The sequence below is a fragment of the Pelmatolapia mariae genome, linkage group LG10_11 (genome assembly GCF_036321145.2).
Source record: "Pelmatolapia mariae isolate MD_Pm_ZW linkage group LG10_11, Pm_UMD_F_2, whole genome shotgun sequence".
Classification (NCBI taxonomy): Eukaryota; Metazoa; Chordata; class Actinopteri; order Cichliformes; family Cichlidae; genus Pelmatolapia; species Pelmatolapia mariae.
In genome coordinates this window covers 2421478-2442734 of record NC_086236.1, presented here as the reverse complement: position 1 = coordinate 2442734, position 21257 = coordinate 2421478, and the positions used below count along the sequence as shown (strand labels likewise).

Below are 21257 nucleotides of genomic sequence, written 5' to 3'. Positions count from 1 at the left end.
CATTGACATCAGCCGTCAGCAGAGAGGAGTTCAAAACCAGAGAGCACATGTCGCCCTGCAGAGGAGCGACCCGGCTAACATTAGGAGTTTGTTTCTACTTCAATATTTAAAAAAAAGACATTTATACAAAACAACAAAAGTGTCTCTGGTTTCAGAGGCCTTTAGTCTGACAGGATCCAGCGCTCAGTCAGAAAATCTTCCATCAAACAAAAGAGCGAAACCCTTCCGCTCACTAACAATGACAACGGGAGATAAAAAGAAATAAAAGTGGTGGAAACATTCAGACAGCTTTAACATCTGAGCAGATGCTTAATCATTATTACATTTTAAATGTGTCATTTTTAACTGTGTCTAAAATTGAGTTTTTAAAAGAGTGAATAAAATGATGTGGACGTATTATTGCCACGGTTACTCACCCTTTAAAACACTTCTCTGAACAGCGTGTGGGCGGAGCTCTTGGTATTCAGAAGAGAAAAAAAAGTAGAAGCAGTGTTTGTGCAATTACTGTCAGTGCCAGGAGGGGGAGACGGTGGTTTGTGCAGCATCACAGCCACAGACGGGTGAACAACATGGATTATGTGCTTCTGATGAAATGTTTCTCATGATTTACTTGATGCAATAAGAGGTTTTTTGTTTGGGAGCAACAGAAACTTAGAAACACACAAACATCTGACATCAGGATCAAATTTAGAAATTTCCTGTGAATACAGAATGTAAATGATTAGACTCAGAGGCCAGCACTCACAGAACAGCTGCGCCGATTCTGAGAATCTCCTTGAGTGTGTTGATCTCTAAGTAAATAATTTCTGATGAAGACACGCCCAACGTTTCATATTTAATAAAAACAGATTCTCTCACACACCACACTTCAGCCTGCTCTGTGTGTGTCATCACTTATTCAGAGCTCGGTGTCAGATAGCATCACACGTCCACAACATAAACACCTGAGAGACGATGACCAGCTCGGGCGCCGAGCTTTAAAACGAGGAGCGTCTCACAGATGGCCGCTTTTCCTCTTTTCATGGATTTGTTTGCAAAAAACAACACCAGCCGTAACGCCTGCACAAAGGCACCATTCAAGTTTTCAGATGCTGAAGTTGACCGTAAATGCAGAAAAATATTGTTTCTGATATGCAGTAACTTCATTGATTGACCTTCATTTACTCAACACTAAGCAGCAGGGAAACAGCTGCTCAGAGTTTTTACATGTCTGTGGGCAGTCTGCAGTATTTATACTGCTTTTTGTATCTCAGCCGCTGTTTTGCATCTTTTTGCATTTTGTGGCTCTTTGTATTTAAAGCGACTCTGCTAAAGCAAAGAGCGGTGGAATGGACTAAAAGTCAGCTTCTGTTTTCAGTAATGATCTTTCATATTTATCTAAATGTCAAGTTTGTGATAATCTGAAGAGTAACAGTGAGTTTAGTGTGAGCTGGATCGCCGTCAGACTGGAGGCCGTTTTAGAACGTTCTTTAAAGTGCAGATCATTACAGTAACAGTCAGAGCGAAGTCTGAACCTGAGTCTCCTCCTCCTCTTCCTTAGCTGATGATGAAGACTCTCGGTCCCTCCTCTCTCATCGGGGGAAGGCTCTCGATCACCATGTTGTCCATCAGCCCGTACTTGTCTTCTTTTTTACTCCTTCCTCCTCCTCCATTGGTTACAACCTGCTGGTTAAGCTCCTCCCTCTCCACTGGCTGTGAGAGCTGAATGGTCAGCTCCTTCATCGTCATCTGCATCAAAAGACAAAGTATTTAGTCCTGAGTGACCTCAACAACCCTTTGAGGCTGAAACATGTGTTACTGCATCTAAATGCTAACATCAGCCTCGCTAACGTGTTTACCAACGTGGATACCAACAGAAAATTTCTGAATACTCAGGAACCCCAACTTCCTGTTTCATAGGCGTGATCATGTAGCTGCCCAGAATGAGCCTTGCTGAGCTGCTGGCTAAAAGAAAGGTCTGAAAAAGATCTGGAGAACCTCACTCAGTAGTGGGAAACTGGCTAGAACTGTTTCTGGGATGGTGATAGTCTTCTTGGAGCCACTGGGTGTGATGCTGGGGTCTCCATCGGGCTCTGAGGAGATGATGGATAGAACTGGAGGAGTGCCCTGCTCAAGCTAAACCAGAACTGGTTGTGTTTATTGGCTTCTGTGTCATCACAGATTAGCTGCTCGACAATAAGGTGGCTGTAAGGGAAGCAGGTATCAGCTTAGGTCAAAGGTCAGTGGTGGACTTGATCTGCAGCTGTATGTCTTGTACACTCGTCATATGTCTTGTAGTATTAGCATCGAAACAGTTGCTACACAACGCTAATGATGTAAGACTCAGACTGAGGGGTCTGTGTTAGTTTTTCCATGTACTGACTGAACAATCAGTTGGTCCCATTTCATTTCATGTTTTTTCAGTTGATGCAACATATGGCACACATATATGTATGCCATCCATGTTTGTCAGGTTTCTGACACTGACAAACTCAACACTGCAGTCCTTTTTATGCACATTTTATTGAGTTACAGTTCCAAAGTCAGAACATCCCCGTCAAAGCAGAGCAGAGCTGCAGGGCGCATTCAATGTCTGACAGGTCCTCTGAAGAAGGAGCTGTTCAAAATCTCACTGAGATGATCGGAATTTTAACAATAATGCAGACGGATCACCGACCTGCAGCTCTCTGAAAAGGTGCAGCATGGCCACGCCCACCACGATGACTACAAAGGATCCCAGAGTTGTAACGATGTCGATGGCCGACATGCTTCTCCACTCCTGGAAGAGGATGATGGAGGTGGATAGAACCACGGAGGTGAAGAGGACGTAGTAGATGGGATAAACCAGCAGGGTGTTGAAGATATCCAGAGACTTGTTCAGGTAGTTTACCTGGAGACAGGCACAAGGACAGGGAAGTCACACAAGTCCTGTGGCAGAATAACAACATAAAGCATGTTTGTGTTTGTCCTGGGATCCATACATGTCAGCGATGCCTCTGAGAACACACTGAAGGGTGGGAAATTTCTGTTTTTCAATATATCATGGACAGGGTGTGTGTGTGGATGTTTAGGTTCTTTTCACTTGTGTTTATGTTGTGTGTGTAGTTATTTGGTGTCCTTCAGTGGGTGTTTGATCAATTCAGGGTCGTTTTCTCTGCTGGTGTTTCTTTATGTATACATTTCTATGGAGATGACGCTGTTAGCTGTTACTCACTTTCTTCATTATGCAAACACTAGAAATCCTGCATTCTGCCTTGGATGTGAGCTGATATCTGATGGAAAGTTACTTCATGTGTATTTGGCCAAAAAGTTACAGATTTCTGCCCAAATGCTGAAGAGTCCATTCAGATTAAGTTTGTTTTGTGGAAACACAGATTAACAGGCATCCATCTAAAGGGAGGACGAAGCTGAAGCCCAAACATCTCCGTCCCAGCCATTCATCACTGTGTGTTTCACCATTAAACAATAATACAGCTGAGAAACAGAGATAAGGGCCGGACGAACAGACCTGTGAAAGTTACCTGTGTTACTATGGAGACGATAAGCGTTGCCAGCAGGATCCAGGTGAGAGGATTAGCAAGGACGGAAAGATCATAAAACACTGAAGATAAAGAGAGAACGCACACGTGATTTAATAACAGCAGCAGCCTTACAAAGGAGACAGTTGATTTAAACAGTGATATTTTTCTATAAAATACAGATCCAGAAAAAAAAAGTCCGAATTTGGAGACATCCTTGTTCATGTGTGTATGAGGCATGATACTGCGTATTCATCTTTAAGACAGTGGATGAGGGAGGATTTTTAAAAAGTTGAATTGATTTTCCTGAGAATGAGCCGTGTGACTCAAAGGAAACAAATAAAATGCAAAGAAAAGAAGCAGAAAATCAGAACATCAGCATTCTCTTTCACACAGCAGAAAAAACGCTTTTCTCTGCAGCACGGGCACGGCCGCTTCTCTCTCACTTACCTGTGTTGATGGCGATGGCGAGGCCTTTCACCGAGGAGACGGTGAACGCGCCGAGCAGCGAGCAGATGCCGATGTAGACGAGGATGTTGGACTGACCGAAGCGAGGACAGCAATACAGCACGAGCACCGCACACAGCACCAACACCAACGCCACATACACCAGAAAACCTACACACACGCACACACACGCACACGCACGCACACGCACGCACACACACGCACACACACGCACACGCACGCACACGCACACACACACGCACACACACACACAGGACTGATGATAAGAAAACAGATTCTGACACAGAAACATGGATTTCTGCTCCTCACTTCACATCTGAACTGATAAAAAGTTGTTCTGCACCAAAGCTGAGGCTCAGGTGTTACTATGACTATAAGCCAGCCTCACATCTGCATCAGTGTGCCTCACTCTGGATCAGTGAGATAACACTGCTGACATCATGGTAAAATGACATCATCGGGCTGTCATTTTCAGCCGTCCAACCTTCCAGCTCGCCTCTGTGGCCTTACAGAACCTTAAAGGCTACGCAGTGACCTCTGGGGCTGCCGAAGACGTCAAAGTACAAAAACTGCAGTTTCTCTAATGTCCACTTGAGGCAGCATCCAGAAGTAATTCAGTCCTCATATGAGTCTTTGTGGGGGTCAAGTGCTGAACTGAAAACAATGACGTAAACTAAAGTTTCCTTAAAAAAGGGTCAAACTAACTGAAGCTCGACGACCGAACGCTCTGAGTTTGAGATAGTAGAGCGACCCCTCTCACCAGGCTCCAGCAGCTTGTTGGTCATCTCCCGTAGTGATGTCACTTCCTGTTCCTGTGGGGCGTGGATAACCAACAGGATGCTTCCTAGCACACACAGCAGACAGCCAAGCTTCCCCACAATGTTCAACACCTCCCCTAGCAGGTAGGAGGACAGAACTGCACTGCAGAGCACACAGGACGTCACGTTAGCCTTGATACAGGCCACAGGAGGAAATTCAAGGACAAACATGCTGCTTTAAAACACAAACATAAAGGAATTTAAATTTACAAACTAGAGCTACCTGATGAGGACACTCAGGGCGCCCAGGGGAGTCACCAGCGTGGCCGGAGCAAACATGTAGGCAGCGAAGTTGCAGACTTCTCCTGCTCCCACTGCAGAGGAAAAGAAAATCACTGCTGACAGCAACATAGGAACTATTTTTAATCCCTCGAACATAAACCGAAATTTGAATAAGATCCAGGATGAGTTTAGCTGAAGGAAACTGCTGTTTAGCTCCATCACACGAGAGAAAAATACAGAACAGAGTAAAGCTGTTCGATATAACGATATATATCGGATGACGATATAAAAACATTTATCGTTTCCTATTACGCTATTGTTTGTTTCGTGGTGTCTGAAAATAAACTGTTTACGGCAATATTTTTTCACCGTTTTGATGGTAACTGTAGTGGCTATATTAATTTCTTAAAGTTCTCTCTTTCGCTTATATTTAATATAACCACACTACAGACGGACAAGCGCCTGTTTTTACGTGTTGTCGTTAGCAACAATGACGGTAAAACCATCGCGTGGCTCCGCTGTCCGCTTGTTTGTTTTCCATGTAAACCTTTCACAATAAAGCTCAAGATCCTGTTGAGACTTTTTAAAATAAACTGAGTCACGTGAAAGAGGATGCAGAGAGTTTACGGAGGAGAAGCAAAAAAGAGCCGTCAGGTGCTAAAAAATAAACCTTAGACTCAAACTTTGAAAGAAAACGGCGGCCGTTACAACTTATGTCTAAAAATGTATCGTTTCATGCATCGGTTAAAACACTCGACTCCAGGTACACGACGCCCAGCTGGAAAAACTACATGCAAGTCAAGTTGCCCGAGATTCACAGAATTTACAGAAAATATTACATTTCTGTGATTTATATCATAGCCGTTTACTTTCATGACAGATTTGCATACATGTCACATCCTAAACTAACAGCTGTTGGCTGTGCTTGTACTCCAGCCACACTGACAAAGAACTTGATCAGAAAATTAGATGGAACTGAAACTCTTACTGGTTAACAGGCCTCCCCACCACAGCCAGTCCTTCAGGTAACCATGGCCTCCTTCACCTAAAGAAACACACACAGCACGATCAGCACGATGCTCCACCTCATTTACCTGAAAACCGAAACTTGTCTTTGTATTTAGAGACCATTATATCCGCATTTAGAGAGAGACTAGGATACCAGTCCTAAAGTAAATTTACAAACTATAAAAATGTGTCTACAATCTGTCCCCCAACACCTTCCTATAAATATATCAAATATAGAAACGTCTGAAACTGGCTCATCCAAGTCAGGAAATCTTTGTTTTCCTGCTTTTTTTCCACCTTTAACACATTTCATCACTAAATTATAGAACAGAATAGAATAGAACAGATCTTTATTGTCACTGTTACAAGAACAACGAAACAGTTTGGCATCTCTCCGTAAGCAGCATGTAGATTTTTACAGTAAAATTCCTTTAGAATAAGAGAAAAAAAAAGAGAAAGCAAAAAATAAACTTAAAGTTAAGTCTGTAGGTACATACATACCTACACAGCGAATGTGTGTAATGACATAAGTATCTACACAGATATGTACAAGTTATATATGCTATATAAAAGAGCAGGTGCAATATAAGGACCAATATAAAAATCTTGGAACCAGTTCAGGGAGGAAGCATCAGCACGTCCATAAACCAGAGGCTGTAAACAGGAAGTCTGTTAAAATCCCATCCGCTACACAGCGAGCCTCCTTTACAGGCTATAGAACAAATTCAAGGACAAATATGCGGCTTTAAAACCTTAGCCTGATCCATCCTCAAAACATTCATTCATTCTCAGAGACAAACATCAGCAAGCTCTTCATAGAAGAGAAAACCCACCAAACCCACAGTCTTAATTCTTCTAATGAACATCGATTCTTCCAAAATGAGTTACTTCCCAAAAATCGGACCTGCAGATGTCAGATGCCGTTCTCAGACTTCATGTTTGCTTTTAACGTGTTTTTTCCCTAGCACATAAAATTTAATTTACTGGCAGATTTACTCTACATGTACTTTATGAAGTTTCAGAGTCTCAGAATCTGAACCGTCTGTGTTTTTTTAAAAACACTGTGACGGCGAGCAGACCTGAAACAACCACAGTGTGACACAGATAGCAGCGAGGGAATAACAGAAACTCTGAGAGTGATGATTCAGACATGATCTGTGATATTCATGAGCTCGTCTGTCACGCTATACATGAGTCGTTGCACAGTCCTTGGGCAAGACACTTCACCTACCGCCTACTGGTGTTGGTCAGAGGGGCCGATGGCGCGATATGGCAGCCTCGCTTCTGTCAGTCTGCCCCAGGGCAGCTGTGGCTACAACTGTAGCTGCCTCCACCAGTGTGTGAATGTGAGAGTGAATGAATAGTGGAATTGTAAAGCACTTCGAAGGTCTCGAAAAGCACTATATAAATGCAATCCATTATTATTATTATATTATTATTATTATTAGGGCTGTCCGATATAACGATATTTATCGGATGACGATATAAAAACATTTATCGTTTCATTTTACGCTATCGTTTGTTTCATGGTGTCACAAAATAAACTGTTTACGGCAATATTTTTTCACCGTTTTGATGGTACATGCTACGGTAAAACCGTCCGCTTGTTTATTTTCCACATAAACCTTTCACAATAAAGCTCAAGATCCTGTTGAGACTTTTCAAAATAAACTGAATCACGTGAAAGAGGATGCAGAGAGTTTACAGAGGAGAAGCAAAAAAGAGCCGTCAGGTGCTAAAAAATAAACCTTAGACTCAAACGTTAGAACAGGCTTTTCCCCGTCGCACGCTGTGTAATAAATACTCACAAAGAAAAAAGCGGCCGTTACAACTTATGTCTAAAAATGTATCGTTTCATGCATCGGTTAAAACACTCGACTCCAGGTCCACGACGCCCAGCTGGAAACACTTCACGCAAGTCGAGCTGCCCGAGATTCACAGAATTTACAGAAAATGTTACATTTTTGTGATTTATATCGTTATCGGGACGATAGATGTCTTATATCGGGATATGAGGTTTTGGTCATATCGCACAGCCCTAATTATTATTATCTTCATCATCATCTGTAGTAGTAGTATTAGTATTATTAGTATCATTAGTATCCACCCCGAGAGCACCTGAAACTGATATCACTTCCTAGAAAGTCAGAAAGTCATTACATAGGAGGGAGAAGAGCAATGGAAGCAACAGCGACTCAGAGTGGGAGGTGAGTGAGTTCCTGTAGTGATGGTAAAGGTCAACGGTCTCATCTAAAATATCAATAAACACTCCAAATATAATATTGACCTCGAAGATTAAACAGACAAAGCTGCCCCTCCCTCCTCGACCGATGCATTTACTGGGAACTATTTTCAATTTTGGATGAATCCATATGTGGTCTTGCCATGAATACTGATAGCATCAGGGCTGAGCCCAGATAAAACTCATAAGTCAAACATCAGAAACACCTGACTCTGCTCACCTGCTCTGGTGTGTCCGTTGTTGGCCAATCGGAGGAGGGCTTTCTTCTTGAGAATGACACTCCCACCAATCAAGAAGGCCGACAGCAGGGCGAGGGTCAGGCCCAGCCACAGGTTGTAGGTGCTGTTTGACTGTACATCTGGAGACAAACACGACGTCACTGAGTGTGTGTTTATCAGGGTGTGTGTGAACCTCAGACTGTGTGTTTATCAGCGTTATCACACCACGCAAATCCTGCCCCACACATACAGGTCTGCAGTAAACTGGCACCACAGCTGGTGGGGAAGCCTCTTGAATTTCCAGCTAATAAACTAGTGGTGGCTGTCCAATAAGAAGTGGTCCTGGGGTCATTAACCCACTTTACCCATCAGACCTCTGTGACACACTGCCCCACTCCATCATGTGAGCACAATAGGACACCTTAGCTCATGTGACGAGCTCTTAAGACTGGCAGCGTCATATTATCCGAGCAGAGCCCGCAGTCTGAGAGAGCAGCGCTTACTCACAGTTCCTGAAGTTTCTATAGAAACGGAGGCAGAGCCTTCAGCCGTCAGGCCCCTCGCATGGAACCAGTCTGGATTCAGGCGACACCCTCTCCACTCTCTGAGGCTTCATTCTCTCGGTTTTATAGGTAGGGCTGAATCAGGTGACCGTGAACCCTAAACCAGTTATGCTGCAGTGGGCTTAGAGTGCTAAGGGACCTCCCATGATGCACTGGGAATTTCTTCTACACTCCTGTCTCTTCGTCCCCAGGTGTTTTTACGGCGCTTCGCTCTGTCAGTAAGTTTTGCGTCTCTATGCTCTTCATTCCCCCCGCTCACTGAGCCTGGCTCTGATGGAGGTCACTGTCACTAAAAACTGTTGCTATTTCAGCTGTGAGGTGACTGAAAGTTGAAGAGCTGACACTCATGCTATTGTTTCATTTAGAAAAATAACCTGTACCGCGCACACACACATACACACACACACACACACACATACAGAAAGACACCCCACCCCCCACCCACGTGTATGTATATGTCGTCTCTGCTTGTGCACCTGATCTCGCTCACAGCGGTGATGGTCACGCCTCAGTTCACCTGAACGAGTCTGTGCTGTGTCCAACTTCCTCCTCCATTGTCTGTACTGAGGAAGTCTGGAGTAACCTTCCTCTCTCTGCTTCTCTCTTTCTATTTGATCTACTCCATGTTTGGTCTGCTCATCATCTTCAACTGTGCTTCGGTGTGTTTGGACACATCCTGCCTGTCAGGCTACCACGATGCTAACACAGACGTGACAGATACAGTTACACACGTCCTGTGGAGTTCATTTCCTTGTTCCTCGTGTTACATCTGATCTGCTACACAGTTAACCCTGATAGTGCGAGGAACCGATCACTTCCTGGAAAGACGGTTTCAGGAACTCGTCTCCAGAGACGCGGAGAACAATGGAGACAACAACACAACCAAACAGTCATTAAAGTTGCAGCTCATTAGGTTCCTGTAGGGGAAACTTCTAATGACATCATCCACAATGTCAACAAATAAAGAATGATTTTTTTTCCTTCCCAATAAAAGCTTTTCATCTTGGAAACACTTGTGCATATAAACATTAGCACAAACATTAGCCACTGCATCCCTCGACTCTGTGTAAACTGAAATCTGTCAGTAGTAATCAGGATTCTCGTACCTGAACTTATTTGCGCTCGTTAGTTTATCATGTTTGTTAATACTCATAAACTAACAGCGCTCAGCGTTACAGCTAAATACATAACATGACTAAACATGGAGGCTTTACCCTTTTTAAACAGATTCTGATTCACTCTAGAGAATGATAATATTTCCGTGGTGGGTGCAGCTCTACCAATCATTGGGTTGGTGGTTCGGTCCTGTACGTGCTAAAGTATCCTTGAGCAAGCTGGTGAACCCCGAGTTTCTCTCCGATGTCTCGTCAGAGTGTGACTGGGTGAAGGAGGCATGTTGTATAAAAGACTGAGTGCTGAGGTGGAAACGCTACAGAAGAATCAGCCTTAAATACTAACCCCATGTTTGCCTACTGGTGGTGGTCAGAGGGCCCGGTGGCGCCAGTGTCCGGCAGCCTCGCCTCTGTCAGTGCGCCCCAGGGCAGCTGTGGCTACAATGTAGCTGCCATCACCAGTGTGTGAATGTGTGTGTGAATGGGTGAATGACTGAATGTAGTGTAAAGCGCTTTGGGGTCCTTAGGGACTGAGTAAAGCGCTATACAAATGCAGGCCATTTACCATTTAAATGAGAAAATAGTGCGTTTTTATTTTTCTCACACAGAAAAAGGCCGACGACACAGAGTGTATTAACTCCTTTAGACAAACAGATTATTTGTGGACCCCCCCCTCCCCTCACTCATCAGCGCCTCATTCGGCTAATTTAACCTGCAGCTGTTGTTTACCTGTTGTCTCAGGTTTCCGGCACAGCACTGCTGACTCAGCAACACTGTAGTCATGGGAAACTAAGAACTATGTGAAAGTGTCAGATATCAGATTATTATTCTGAGGAAAGACTCGATGGATGAGACTGACGTGAGCCCTGACAACCATCAGCACACAACAACGAATCTTTAAACACACTGATATTTAACCCTAAACAAACTCCTCGTGCCCACTATAGAGGTGTGTGTGTGTGTGTGTGTGTGTGTGGTATACCTGTCTGTGTGCCGTTGCTCAGGTGTGTGTTAGTCAGCGTTTCTCCAGTGACCAAACACACTGTGAACTGAGAGCCACACCACAACCTCACCGCTGACCCTGCAGAGACACAAACGCGACACATTTTTACATCCTTCATGTTTCAGCTAATTATTTATTTTTTACTGACTACAGCCGCGTCCATGGAAGCACTCTCGTTAACCAAAGGTAGTGTAAGTAGGAGCGGCCGGCAGGCAGAATTTAGCAACAGTGACATCACTAAAAAGTAACTCAAATGCGTTTTATTTTGAAAATTTAAACACTGCTAACAAACATTGAAAACAACTTTCCCAAAGCTCTGGGAGCTGCACGGCTCTGGGGTAAAACACAGGCGTGACTTTCACCAGTCCAAGATGGCGGAGCTCGACTCTGTCTGCTGCGTGAAAGACTCAGCGGAGACGTCAGCGGTCACCGGTGGGACAGTATGAGACAGTTTGCTCCAGCACCAGCTAGTCGGCTGTGACTGAACTTTCAAAGTAAAATTCTTGCATAAATACAGAGTCTCATAAATACAGAGCAGTGTGCTCTGAACTTCAATTTTCCACATGAACTCCTCAAAGCATGTTTCAAACATAAAACAAGACGGTGGACAAAACACAGCAGAGAGAGGACGCTGCTGTCTCTGAGCTGAAGTGTTCAGGAAGCTGTGGAGAAACTTATGACTCCCCAAAGAAAGACTGTAATATGACAGCATACGACCCTCGGTGTTTCTATCACTGGATCGATTAGTTTTCATCATAAATAAATTTAATAAATTAAATTCATTAGATTTTAAAGGCAAAAACCACAAAAACCAAACAGGGGAATTTTTCAGCAGCAGAAGAAAACAGATGGATAGTGTGAATAATTGGGCACTCCTTACAGGACAATGGGAGCTCTGTTTTAAACAGCATTCACATCAGGAAGCGTCTCCGGGGCGTTTGGTTTGAAGACGCAGCTGCAGGCGTGTAACACTGACCCGACCGCTGTGCTGCTACAGTAACAACACGCAGCGGAGAGGACGAGTAAAACCAGGCAGAGCAGTTTAATATTTACACTGTCAACAGTGAGCGCTCGTACACGCGGGCCACCATAAAACACACCCCACAGCGGTGTGGGTGACAGATTAACAGCAAGTGCAGAAAAACAGTGTTTGGATTTTAGACTCAGGATGTAATTACGAGACAATTAAATACAACAAAATCAAAAATACTGAGAGGGAGAAACACGGACGTCAAATCCTCACAACACACTCGGGCCAAATTATGGAAAAACGGAACCGATTTTCAGGAAAGAAAAAAAAAATGGCAGAAATTTAGCTGAAAGTCACACGAACATTCACATTTCCCTGTTGGCCATGAATTAAACAAAATAATTTTCCATCTTACGATGCTTTTACATGATGCCAAGCTGTCTGTTTCTATGGCGCTTCCTCAAAATAGCGACTTTTATCTAATTTGGCCTGAATTACAGGAGCAGGCCAGCATCCCTGAACAGCAGCCGGCTGCTTGGATTTCAAGGTCGGGACTCTTCTACTGCGAAGCTGTGTGGATTCTCTGTCAGCCCCATGGCTTCACAGTAGAAGAGTCCAGATGTTGGACCGGGCTGCCTACGGCTCAGAGCTTTCGCCAACATCTGGAGCATCACGAAACCCAAAACGTAACAACGATGAGCCGGGACTGCCGAGCAGCTAGAATCCTCCACCACACAGGAACGGGACAACATTTACTCATAAAAGTCCAGCAGCTGCTCTCCTCAGCTACAGATGTTTATGGGCTGATGTTAAAAGACCACACAGTGGGAAACATCTACTATCTAAAATCTATCAGAAGATAATATCCATCTGAATAGAGCCCAGAGAAGTGTGTGAAAACAGCGAGATCAAACCGAGCTGCTGTGAGATATAATCAAAGAGTTTCATCAGAAAATACAAGAACATAAATTTCATGTTCATCAGAGCAGGTGCGCTCAGTCTTCTGTCATCCATCATATTTCTGAGATTTGCATCATAAAAGCTCAGCGCGGGCTGGAAATCATTAACAGCAGCCTCCATGACTCAAGCTGAACATGATGATGGGAGCTAACCTGAGCTGAAGCATAGAAAACAAACACAAGTACAACTGCTGCTTGTTTCTGTGCCGATTATTACCCAGCTAACACACAAAGTGTGTTCCTGCAGTGTTGTTAATGTCAGTTATTGCCCTCAAATATATCTGTGACCGAGTATCTCCAGGTCACTAATCCAAGGAGCCGGGAAAGAAAAGCGATCAGATTCTTTAAGTTTGTTGGAGATGCTTCATCCCAGAAGCTTCTTCAGTTCTGAAACCAAATGGAGCAGAGTCCCAGGGACCTAAGCCTGAGTGGGAGTTGACCCTTAAGAGTGATTCATCAAATGATTCAATGTGTGAAAATGGGTGTGGGTCATTATCAGCAGAGGTTTCAGGTGAAACTATTGTGAGACCTTGCCTCACTCTGTCATGTGACTTATTGAGAACACTTGACCCAGGATGTGAGTGGGCGTTAAGGCGTCTGGGAGGCATCTCAAAACCGCCTGTCTTCTCTGTCCAAAATGTGAACATCCTCGTAGAGTGACCTTTGACCTTTAGATGTACAGCCGAGGTGGCTCTTCTAGGTTCTCCCATGTGTTTATGAAGTGTTTGGTTTCTGTAGAGGTCTGAGCTCTCCTCGCTTCACTGCACAGGATACACCACCAGTTCTGGTCTGAGGGTGTGGCTGAGTCTGAGGTACACCGGGATGTCGCGCTTGGAGAACACTCTGAGTTTCTCTGATTAACCTGCTACATAAGAGATGATAGTGCTGTTCCAGTGTAAGTGAAGAAGCTCCTCAGAGGAGAGGAGAACAATCTTCAAGAAACTTCAACAAGTCTGTGGCTGTTCTTCTCAAGCTCCTCAGATTTGTGACAGAACACCAGAGATGATGGCAGCTAAACTACAACTGAGCTCCACAGCAAGTTTACACGCTGGATTTATTTTTGATCAACTATTTGTCGATCTCTCTCTCCCGCTGTCTCTCTCACACACAGAGCAAAAACTCGTGGAAACGCCCCTGCCCATCAGGCTGAGGAGAAGGAGCAGTTTTCCGGATCGTTGTGAGTCATTTTTAAACAGAGCGCAGTTTCTCTAACGTGAACACATGAACATAAACCCGACTGAGAACAGTCTCTGCAGTCATGCATGAACTATTCAGTAATCTGAGAATAACACTGAGCGCGAACGAGGTTCCTCTAGTTTTTCCACCCGCACTCTGCACTTGTTTCCTGCTCCACAAACAAACACCTGACTGACTCACACACACACACACACACACACACACACACACACACACACACACACACACTTCTTTCTGAGTTCTTACCGTTTGTGCACGTCTCATTGCTCAGGTGAACATCTCGCATCGTGCTGCTTTGTTGAGGCTTTCACAGAACCGGAAGTAGCCTGCGGACTCTGTAATTATCCGGAGATGTTCAGAAAGCAGCGACAACGTCGCAGCCAACATGGAACCCGCAGCCCTGTCACGGAATCAGCGGAACAACGACTGAAAGCAGCGGAGCACCGGGGCAGGTGAATACCTACCTGACCCCGCCCTGCCGGCACGAGCCGGTCCCGCCCTACACAGGCGGAGCAAACTCAGCAGAGGCCCGGGGCAAACATGCGCCGTGGGGCCCCAGTTTCCATGATTTTAAATTGATTTAAGTATTAAGTAGTATTTTGAAACGTATTTAATTCCTTCAAAGTCAATAGATTGAGCTGACAGTCAAGTGATAATAATGCTAAATATTTCAAACTATGTTTCTTATTGGCATTATTTGAATTGACAACATGGGAATTCTAAATATTCCCATACTTTGGACCTCTGACCTCTTCTTCAAATGAGGTTAAATTAAAATTAAAACTGCTTAAAATTCTTCTGATTTTGTTTTTTATTGGCAACATTTAGGAAATAATACTGGTATATGGGAATTCTAAATACAGCATTGTAGTTTGCATCCCCACTGTATCATCATGAGGACCTGAATAAAAAACACTGACACTGAGCTGCTGAAATAAAGATGACAAGGGATTGTTGGAAAAAGGACATCATGTCCGAGTGCATGATGTGTTTATATCCTGTTCAGAGAAGTGACACTATAAGCTAAACACAAAGATTTGGAAAGTGAAAGCTCAGCAGTTTGTGCTGGATAGCAGCAGGTACCTAACATGCTCGAGTTTTCAATGTAATCAATTAACTGAATTCATCACAACAAAAGAACACACTTTTTTGCCTCACGTCGTCACATTTTGCATTTTTATTTTCTTGGAAAATTAATTTTATCCATTTCTCAGCACTTCATTTGACAGCAGTTGGTTTTCAGAGAGAGGACAGCTGTGGCTCTCCTCTGAAGCAGGGGGGGAGGTGGGGTTGGGACTCAGACCTGATTAGCCGAGCCTGGCTCGACTAAACAAAGTCCAGCAGAGCAGTGTTCAGTTGCAGTAGTTCTGCAGGTCGAAGATGGTACAGGGTTTGTGGCAGCATTCCTCCACAATGCCTCGCTTCACCATCATTTCCATCTGGTCTTTGAAGGTCACTTCATTCTCGCCACCTTGCACCACAGCGCCACCTGCCTTTGGAGGGAGGAAACCTGATGGGATGAAGAGCAGGTGAATGTTCAGATCTAAAATTATGGTAATTTATATTAAAGAATACATTTTAAACATATTAGAACATAAATTACTAATTCTAACAAAAAGTGTTACAAAATCAGCGCCATTATACGATGCAGGTGTTGAGACAAATGACAATAGATGTAAATTAATCATGTAGGGTCCATAAAGATATGGAAAATTACAGTTTCCAACATGAAAGCTGATTTAAAGTGAACTGAGAGAAAGAAAAGCTGCCCTCAAATAGCTTGTCTGGTGTTTCTGTTCGTGGTTGGTGGTCTCACCAAGCAGAGGGTCCACATCTCTCCTGGGGTTGTAGAAGAAGCCTCTGTCCCCACAGACCAGATACAGGGCGTCCACCAGGTGAGAGCCGCACAGGTGCTGTGGCCCACCGACGGCCTGGGAGCCCGGCCACGAAACCATCATTAAGACGAGCAGGGAGAAGGTCTGGAGCCAGAGCGCTGCCATGCTGGAAAAGAGCTGAACACAAAAGCACATTCACGTTAGCATCACAGTCACTGTCCTCACAACCAAACCTACAGCCAGCACTCACCTGCACAGGCAGAGAGGAGGAGGTAACTCTGAGATGAAGGGCAGGAGCAGCTGGGCTGTTTGAGGCAGAACCAAGAGCCTTCTCTCCATTTATACTCCACCAGCACCACCTGGACACGCCCCCTGTTCCACGTGTCTGCGTGGAACCTATTTCACCCACATTGTGGGGACTTGTGTGTGATTACGGATTATGGGGACTCTGCAAACCATTAATATGATTTATTAAACCTGAGGTGAAAGATTTGGTTTAAGTTACAGGAAATGAACAGCCCTGTGAAGAGATGGCGAGACGAATCTGTGTGTGTGTGTGTGTGTGTGTGTGTGTGTGTGTGTGTGTGTGTGTGTGTGTGTGTGTGTGTGTGTGTGTACAAACAGATGCGCTGCCATCAGCACATATTAAGTGACAGTGTGTTTCTGATTGACTGGTTACAGCACTTAGTAAAACAAACTAAAGCTAATGAGCCGACATGATCTGATCAGCTATTAACCTTCTGCTCCATCTGCTCAGCTCGTTAGTTTAAAGCAGATAACAGTCGTAGAAATCATTTTTATTTAGGTTTTTTACAAGATGTGTTCACATCATACAGCATCTCCGATCCACCATCACGTCTGACGTTAACAGGCATGAAAACTGAAAATAAGTCTAAGCTGTCTTTACGTCAAAGAGCTGATATTTCTGATCAAATGTGAGGACTGAATGTTTGTAAAAAGAAATCAGGATGTGCAGCAGAGCTCAGAGTGAAGTGAAACATGTCAGCAGATTTAAAAGTATTTCAAACTCAGTCGTATAACTGTGAAGAAGTTTAATTACACATTTAACCCCTGACAGAGCTTAATATTGGGAAAAAAGCAATTTCAATAGTAAGTCTCAGTTTTTTGTTCATGATAAAAAAAAAAACTTTGCTAAAAAGTCCTGTAGTTATAAAACTGAAATTTTTGTTAATTAAAAAGACAATTTCAGATTCATTTATTTATTTATTTATTTTTAATGTGGACAAATGGTATAAAACTACCTTTCTATAGCACATTGTTTTTTTTATTACTTAATAACGGCCGAGTTCTTTATCAGCTGGAAAAACTGTAAAACTCATGAATATGAAGTTAAAACTTTGCCCTCCATCACATTGTTCAAAGTCATTCAGTGAGGTGGCTTAGAGACTTTGGTGGGCCAATTCTGGCCCCCAGGCCTTATGTTTGACAACCCTGAACTACGCAGACAGCATGAAACACAAAGACAAAAGCTTGACTGTCCTGATGTTACAAATATTTTATTGTAGTTATGGGTCTGAGATGACTTCAGCTTTTTTCAGTCACGCAGTGAGAAAGAGCCCGACTGCACGAAAACCCAGAGCCTCATCAAACCATCTGCTTAATGGGTGTCAGAGGTGTGCTGACAGAGCTCTTGTTCCAGCTTGTTAGTCACTTAAAGAAGAAGCTCAACTGACCGAGAAAGAGCGTTACCATGACGAGCTGTCCATGACGAAGGAGGACGCGTGTTTCAGACAACTTCTCAACGTGTTTTTCATCTGCATCTGCTCCACAAACGAACCAGAAACCAGAGCCGCTGTCACCCCACAGCCAAACCATAAAAACATTTTCTGCACAATGGATGTAAATTCACTCCATGAAATACTGAATACTACAGCTCAACTTTTATCATTGCTGCTCTTGATTTTCTTTTCTAATTTTCTTTTAATTCATATTTTGCATTCATTAGAGATACTAGGTATAGGTGTCAAGAAGATGCATTATATTTATGATAAAGTGCAGTTTTAGCTGATATATGTCAGATGATTATTGTAGACCTGTTTCATTATTTTCTATTGTAATGTTTTCTGTAGTAGATTGTGATAGATTAAACAAAAATAACAATGGAGTCATGTGTAAAATCTAAATCAAATAAGAATACAGACATTTATGAATAACGCAGGTCTGCAACCAAAAAACTGCACGAGATTTTTTGACTGTTTCTTATAGATTTTTATCACTGAAACCAGGAAGTGACGTCACTTGGATGAGTGACGAAACGTTTCTCCCACAAAACGCTACGTCTAGATGAACAGAATCAACTTTTGGAGATTTACTTTCCTGGATGATTGAGAATGCATCAAGACATATCCAATAATGATTTCTTATATCAATTTAACATTTCTAAAAGTGAGACTCAAGAGAAATAAAAATCGAAAATGCAAGGTGGTTTATTTTGTTCATAGTGAAAGGTAAGGAATCTCAGAGAAATTAGGCATATTTAATTGTAATAAAATATTGATTTTTTTCATCACTGTTGTGCTTTTTTAATGTAAACTTCTCATGTTTTGCATTCAGCATCCTAAAAACATATAAATTACCAAATATATCGCATGAAGCACATTTTTTTTAATTAAATATTATATTTAAAGTGAATATGAATTTAATATGTTGTCTTTGATATAGTGAAACAAAGACAACATATTAAATGTTTTTAGAAACATATTCTATTTTATTTTGATTGTGGTAGCTTCATAAAAATGGCAACAAAAGACTGATACATTTATAATACTAAATAAAAGTATTATACAGTACTGGAACATCTCATAGCTAACATGGCGGGGTGTCGTAATCAGCTGAGGAGGGCTTCCCTCCCCCCTTCAGTGCTGTGGGGGCGGGGCATTAGAACACATGGTGAGGGGCAACTGTATCTGAAAGTTTAGGAACAACATGCGCTGCAGGGAACGTCTTGATTACGCTCGAAATGAAACATTTTTCAGTATTTTACATGTCGTCTTTTTCTGCAGTACTCTGTAAATGATTTGACATAGATTTTTTTTCACTTTGTTTGAGTTTTGTTGGAAATATAATTGTGTTAAAGCATCTTCATGGTGTTTTTTTTTGGGGGGGGGGGGGTTGTTACAGCTATAAACTGTAGATTTCAGATTCTATTTTCAGATAAAGCTCCATTGTTGTGTGTCTGACAGATGATTTTAATATTACTTCTGCAGTCAGTGATTTGATAAGATAAGACTTTATTGATCCCACTGTGGGGAAATGTGTGTGTTACAGTCTCGGTCGTTGTGTCCTTGGGCAAGACACTTCACCCGTCTGCCTACTGGTGGTGGTCAGAGGGCCCGGTGGCGCCAGTGTCCGGCAGCCTCGCCTCTGTCAGTGCGCCCCAGGGTGGCTGTGGCTACAATGTAGCTTGCCATCACCAGTGTGTGAATGTGTGTGTGAATGGGTGAATGACTGGATGTAGTGTAAAGCGCTTTGGGGTCATAGGGACTAAGTAAAGCGCTACACAAATACAGGCCATTTACCATTTACCTCAGCTCAGGTAGAGATAGCAGAAGGAAAATACAAAAAAATATAAAACAAATAAGATAATACACTACATACAATGGTAGCAAACACAGAATGTGATTATGGATACAGGGTTGTGGAAATATGCAAGAAATAAATGTAACTATTCTACCATCACTATTACTAAGTAAGTAATAGATATCTATAAGTATCTATAATTATAGACATTGGTCCAGTATGGTTGCACATCTGAATATGTTTATGATATGTGCACTAAAAATAACATAACTTTTCCACTCCACATGTTGGCGTTATTATTACCTGGTTTCAGTGTGTTGATTATATGCCCAACGAGGGGCTGTTTACACCAAGCTTTCAGCTACACAAGTAAAAATGATGAAAATATGTTAAATTTGGAGCACAGGATGTGGAAGTCAAATGGTTTGCTCTTTTATTCTCTCTTTTTTTTCTACTTGATAACTGACCACATGATGGTGCCATTGTCCCATCGTACCGTAAGTACAGAGTATAGCTGTGAACTGGAAAAAGATGGAGAGAAAAGAGATATTTTAAAGTGCCTAATGTGAATCTACTGGAAAGTAGAAGCTGAAGAAAATGGAGAAAGTAAGTAAAGTGTCAGGAATGACATTGTAAAAGAAAACCAGAACAGGAGATTGACACAAAGATAACTCTCGTTGTTTCTACCTGCAGGCACTGACATAACAGGACAGTCAATGATAGCTCAGCTTAAAAGTCTCTGCAATACTAATTCCACACATAACACATAACTTTCAGGATCTTCCATTTACTGATCACTACTGTGTCTTAAGATTTTATTTGAATTCGGATTTAAAAGGTGGTTTAAAAAAATGACTTGAGTGTTTTAGTTATTTTAAGTGAACCAAACAATTCCTAGAAATGCCTAGAAAATTCCTACATGACAGGTTTTTATTAATCATTCATAAAAGATGAACTAACTCGATCTTAACTGTGATAATTGTCAGCAGGAGAAAAAAGCTCTCTATTGTTTGTTTACTTTTCCTGCACAGATTTGATTCATATTTTTTCTCCTGTTGATCCATGTACATGGACATATGTAATATTAACATTTGAATGGATTCATGTTTTTATAACTAAAGAAAACTATATTTTTATACCTGAATATACAGTGATTTTTCCATTGTATATAAGAGGTAGCTGATACTTTATTATTCATCTTTAAAAGTAGTCATTGGTCATTGTTATTAATGTTCCTGTGATGAGATCTGAATGGATTGTTTGCCAACAAAGTAATCAAGTACCATCATTGTGGTGATACAGATCTGGGTTTAATGATATATGACATTCAAACATCTTTTCAAAGAAACCATTCTCTACTTGGATCAGGAAGAACAAGAAAAGTAGATGTATTAAAAGCCAAGACGTTAAAGACATTCTTGTAGTGGGGCGATGGTGCAAAACACCACCACTGTACTGGCCTTGTTGTGGTTGGTAAAACTATGCTGAAACCATACGTTTGGGAAACCTGCAGTCAGCTGAAGAAGTCAGTTGGATAGATGAGAAAATGTTTTCAGAATGAAAACGCTACATTGTGATGAATAGAATCAACTTTCTTGGATTTCT

General features: G+C 42.4%; 2 protein-coding genes across 2 annotated transcripts; both read right to left on the bottom strand.

Annotated features, from left to right (window-relative positions):
- Positions 1 to 1536: 1536 nt before the first annotated feature.
- On the bottom strand, positions 1537 to 10835 carry nipal4 (NIPA like domain containing 4). The gene is made up of 9 exons (XM_063487680.1): positions 10816 to 10835; positions 8476 to 8597; positions 5994 to 6050; positions 5007 to 5097; positions 4726 to 4886; positions 3948 to 4115; positions 3501 to 3580; positions 2657 to 2869; positions 1537 to 1728 (listed from the first exon to the last, which is right to left on the bottom strand). The coding sequence occupies exons 1-9, from the start codon at positions 10833 to 10835 to the stop codon at positions 1537 to 1539; spliced, it is 1104 nt and encodes a 367-aa protein (XP_063343750.1).
- Positions 10836 to 15629: 4794 nt separating this feature from the next.
- ins (preproinsulin) lies at positions 15630 to 16292 on the bottom strand. Its single transcript, XM_063487487.1, has 2 exons — positions 16094 to 16292; positions 15630 to 15787 (listed from the first exon to the last, which is right to left on the bottom strand). Exons 1-2 carry the CDS (start codon positions 16275 to 16277, stop codon positions 15630 to 15632), a joined length of 342 nt encoding a protein of 113 aa, XP_063343557.1. The 5' UTR covers positions 16278 to 16292.
- Between the last annotated feature and the right edge of the window lie 4965 nt (positions 16293 to 21257).

Bases quoted from the DNA above. Each gene is read 5' to 3' on its own strand.
- nipal4 (XM_063487680.1), bottom strand. From the start codon at position 10,835: ATGAGTGAGGGGAGGGGGGG. The intron at 8,598-10,815 runs GTCCACAAATAA...ACAGTCAAACAG, and splicing joins ATGAGTGAGGGGAGGGGGGG to CACCTACAACCTGTGGCTGG. The intron at 3,581-3,947 runs GTAAGTGAGAGA...CTTTATCTTCAG, and splicing joins CGCCATCGCCATCAACACAG to TGTTTTATGATCTTTCCGTC.
- ins (XM_063487487.1), bottom strand. From the start codon at position 16,277: ATGGCAGCGCTCTGGCTCCAGACCTTCTCCCTGCTCGTCTTAATGATG. The intron at 15,788-16,093 runs GTGAGACCACCA...TCATCCCATCAG, and splicing joins AGATGTGGACCCTCTGCTTG to GTTTCCTCCCTCCAAAGGCA.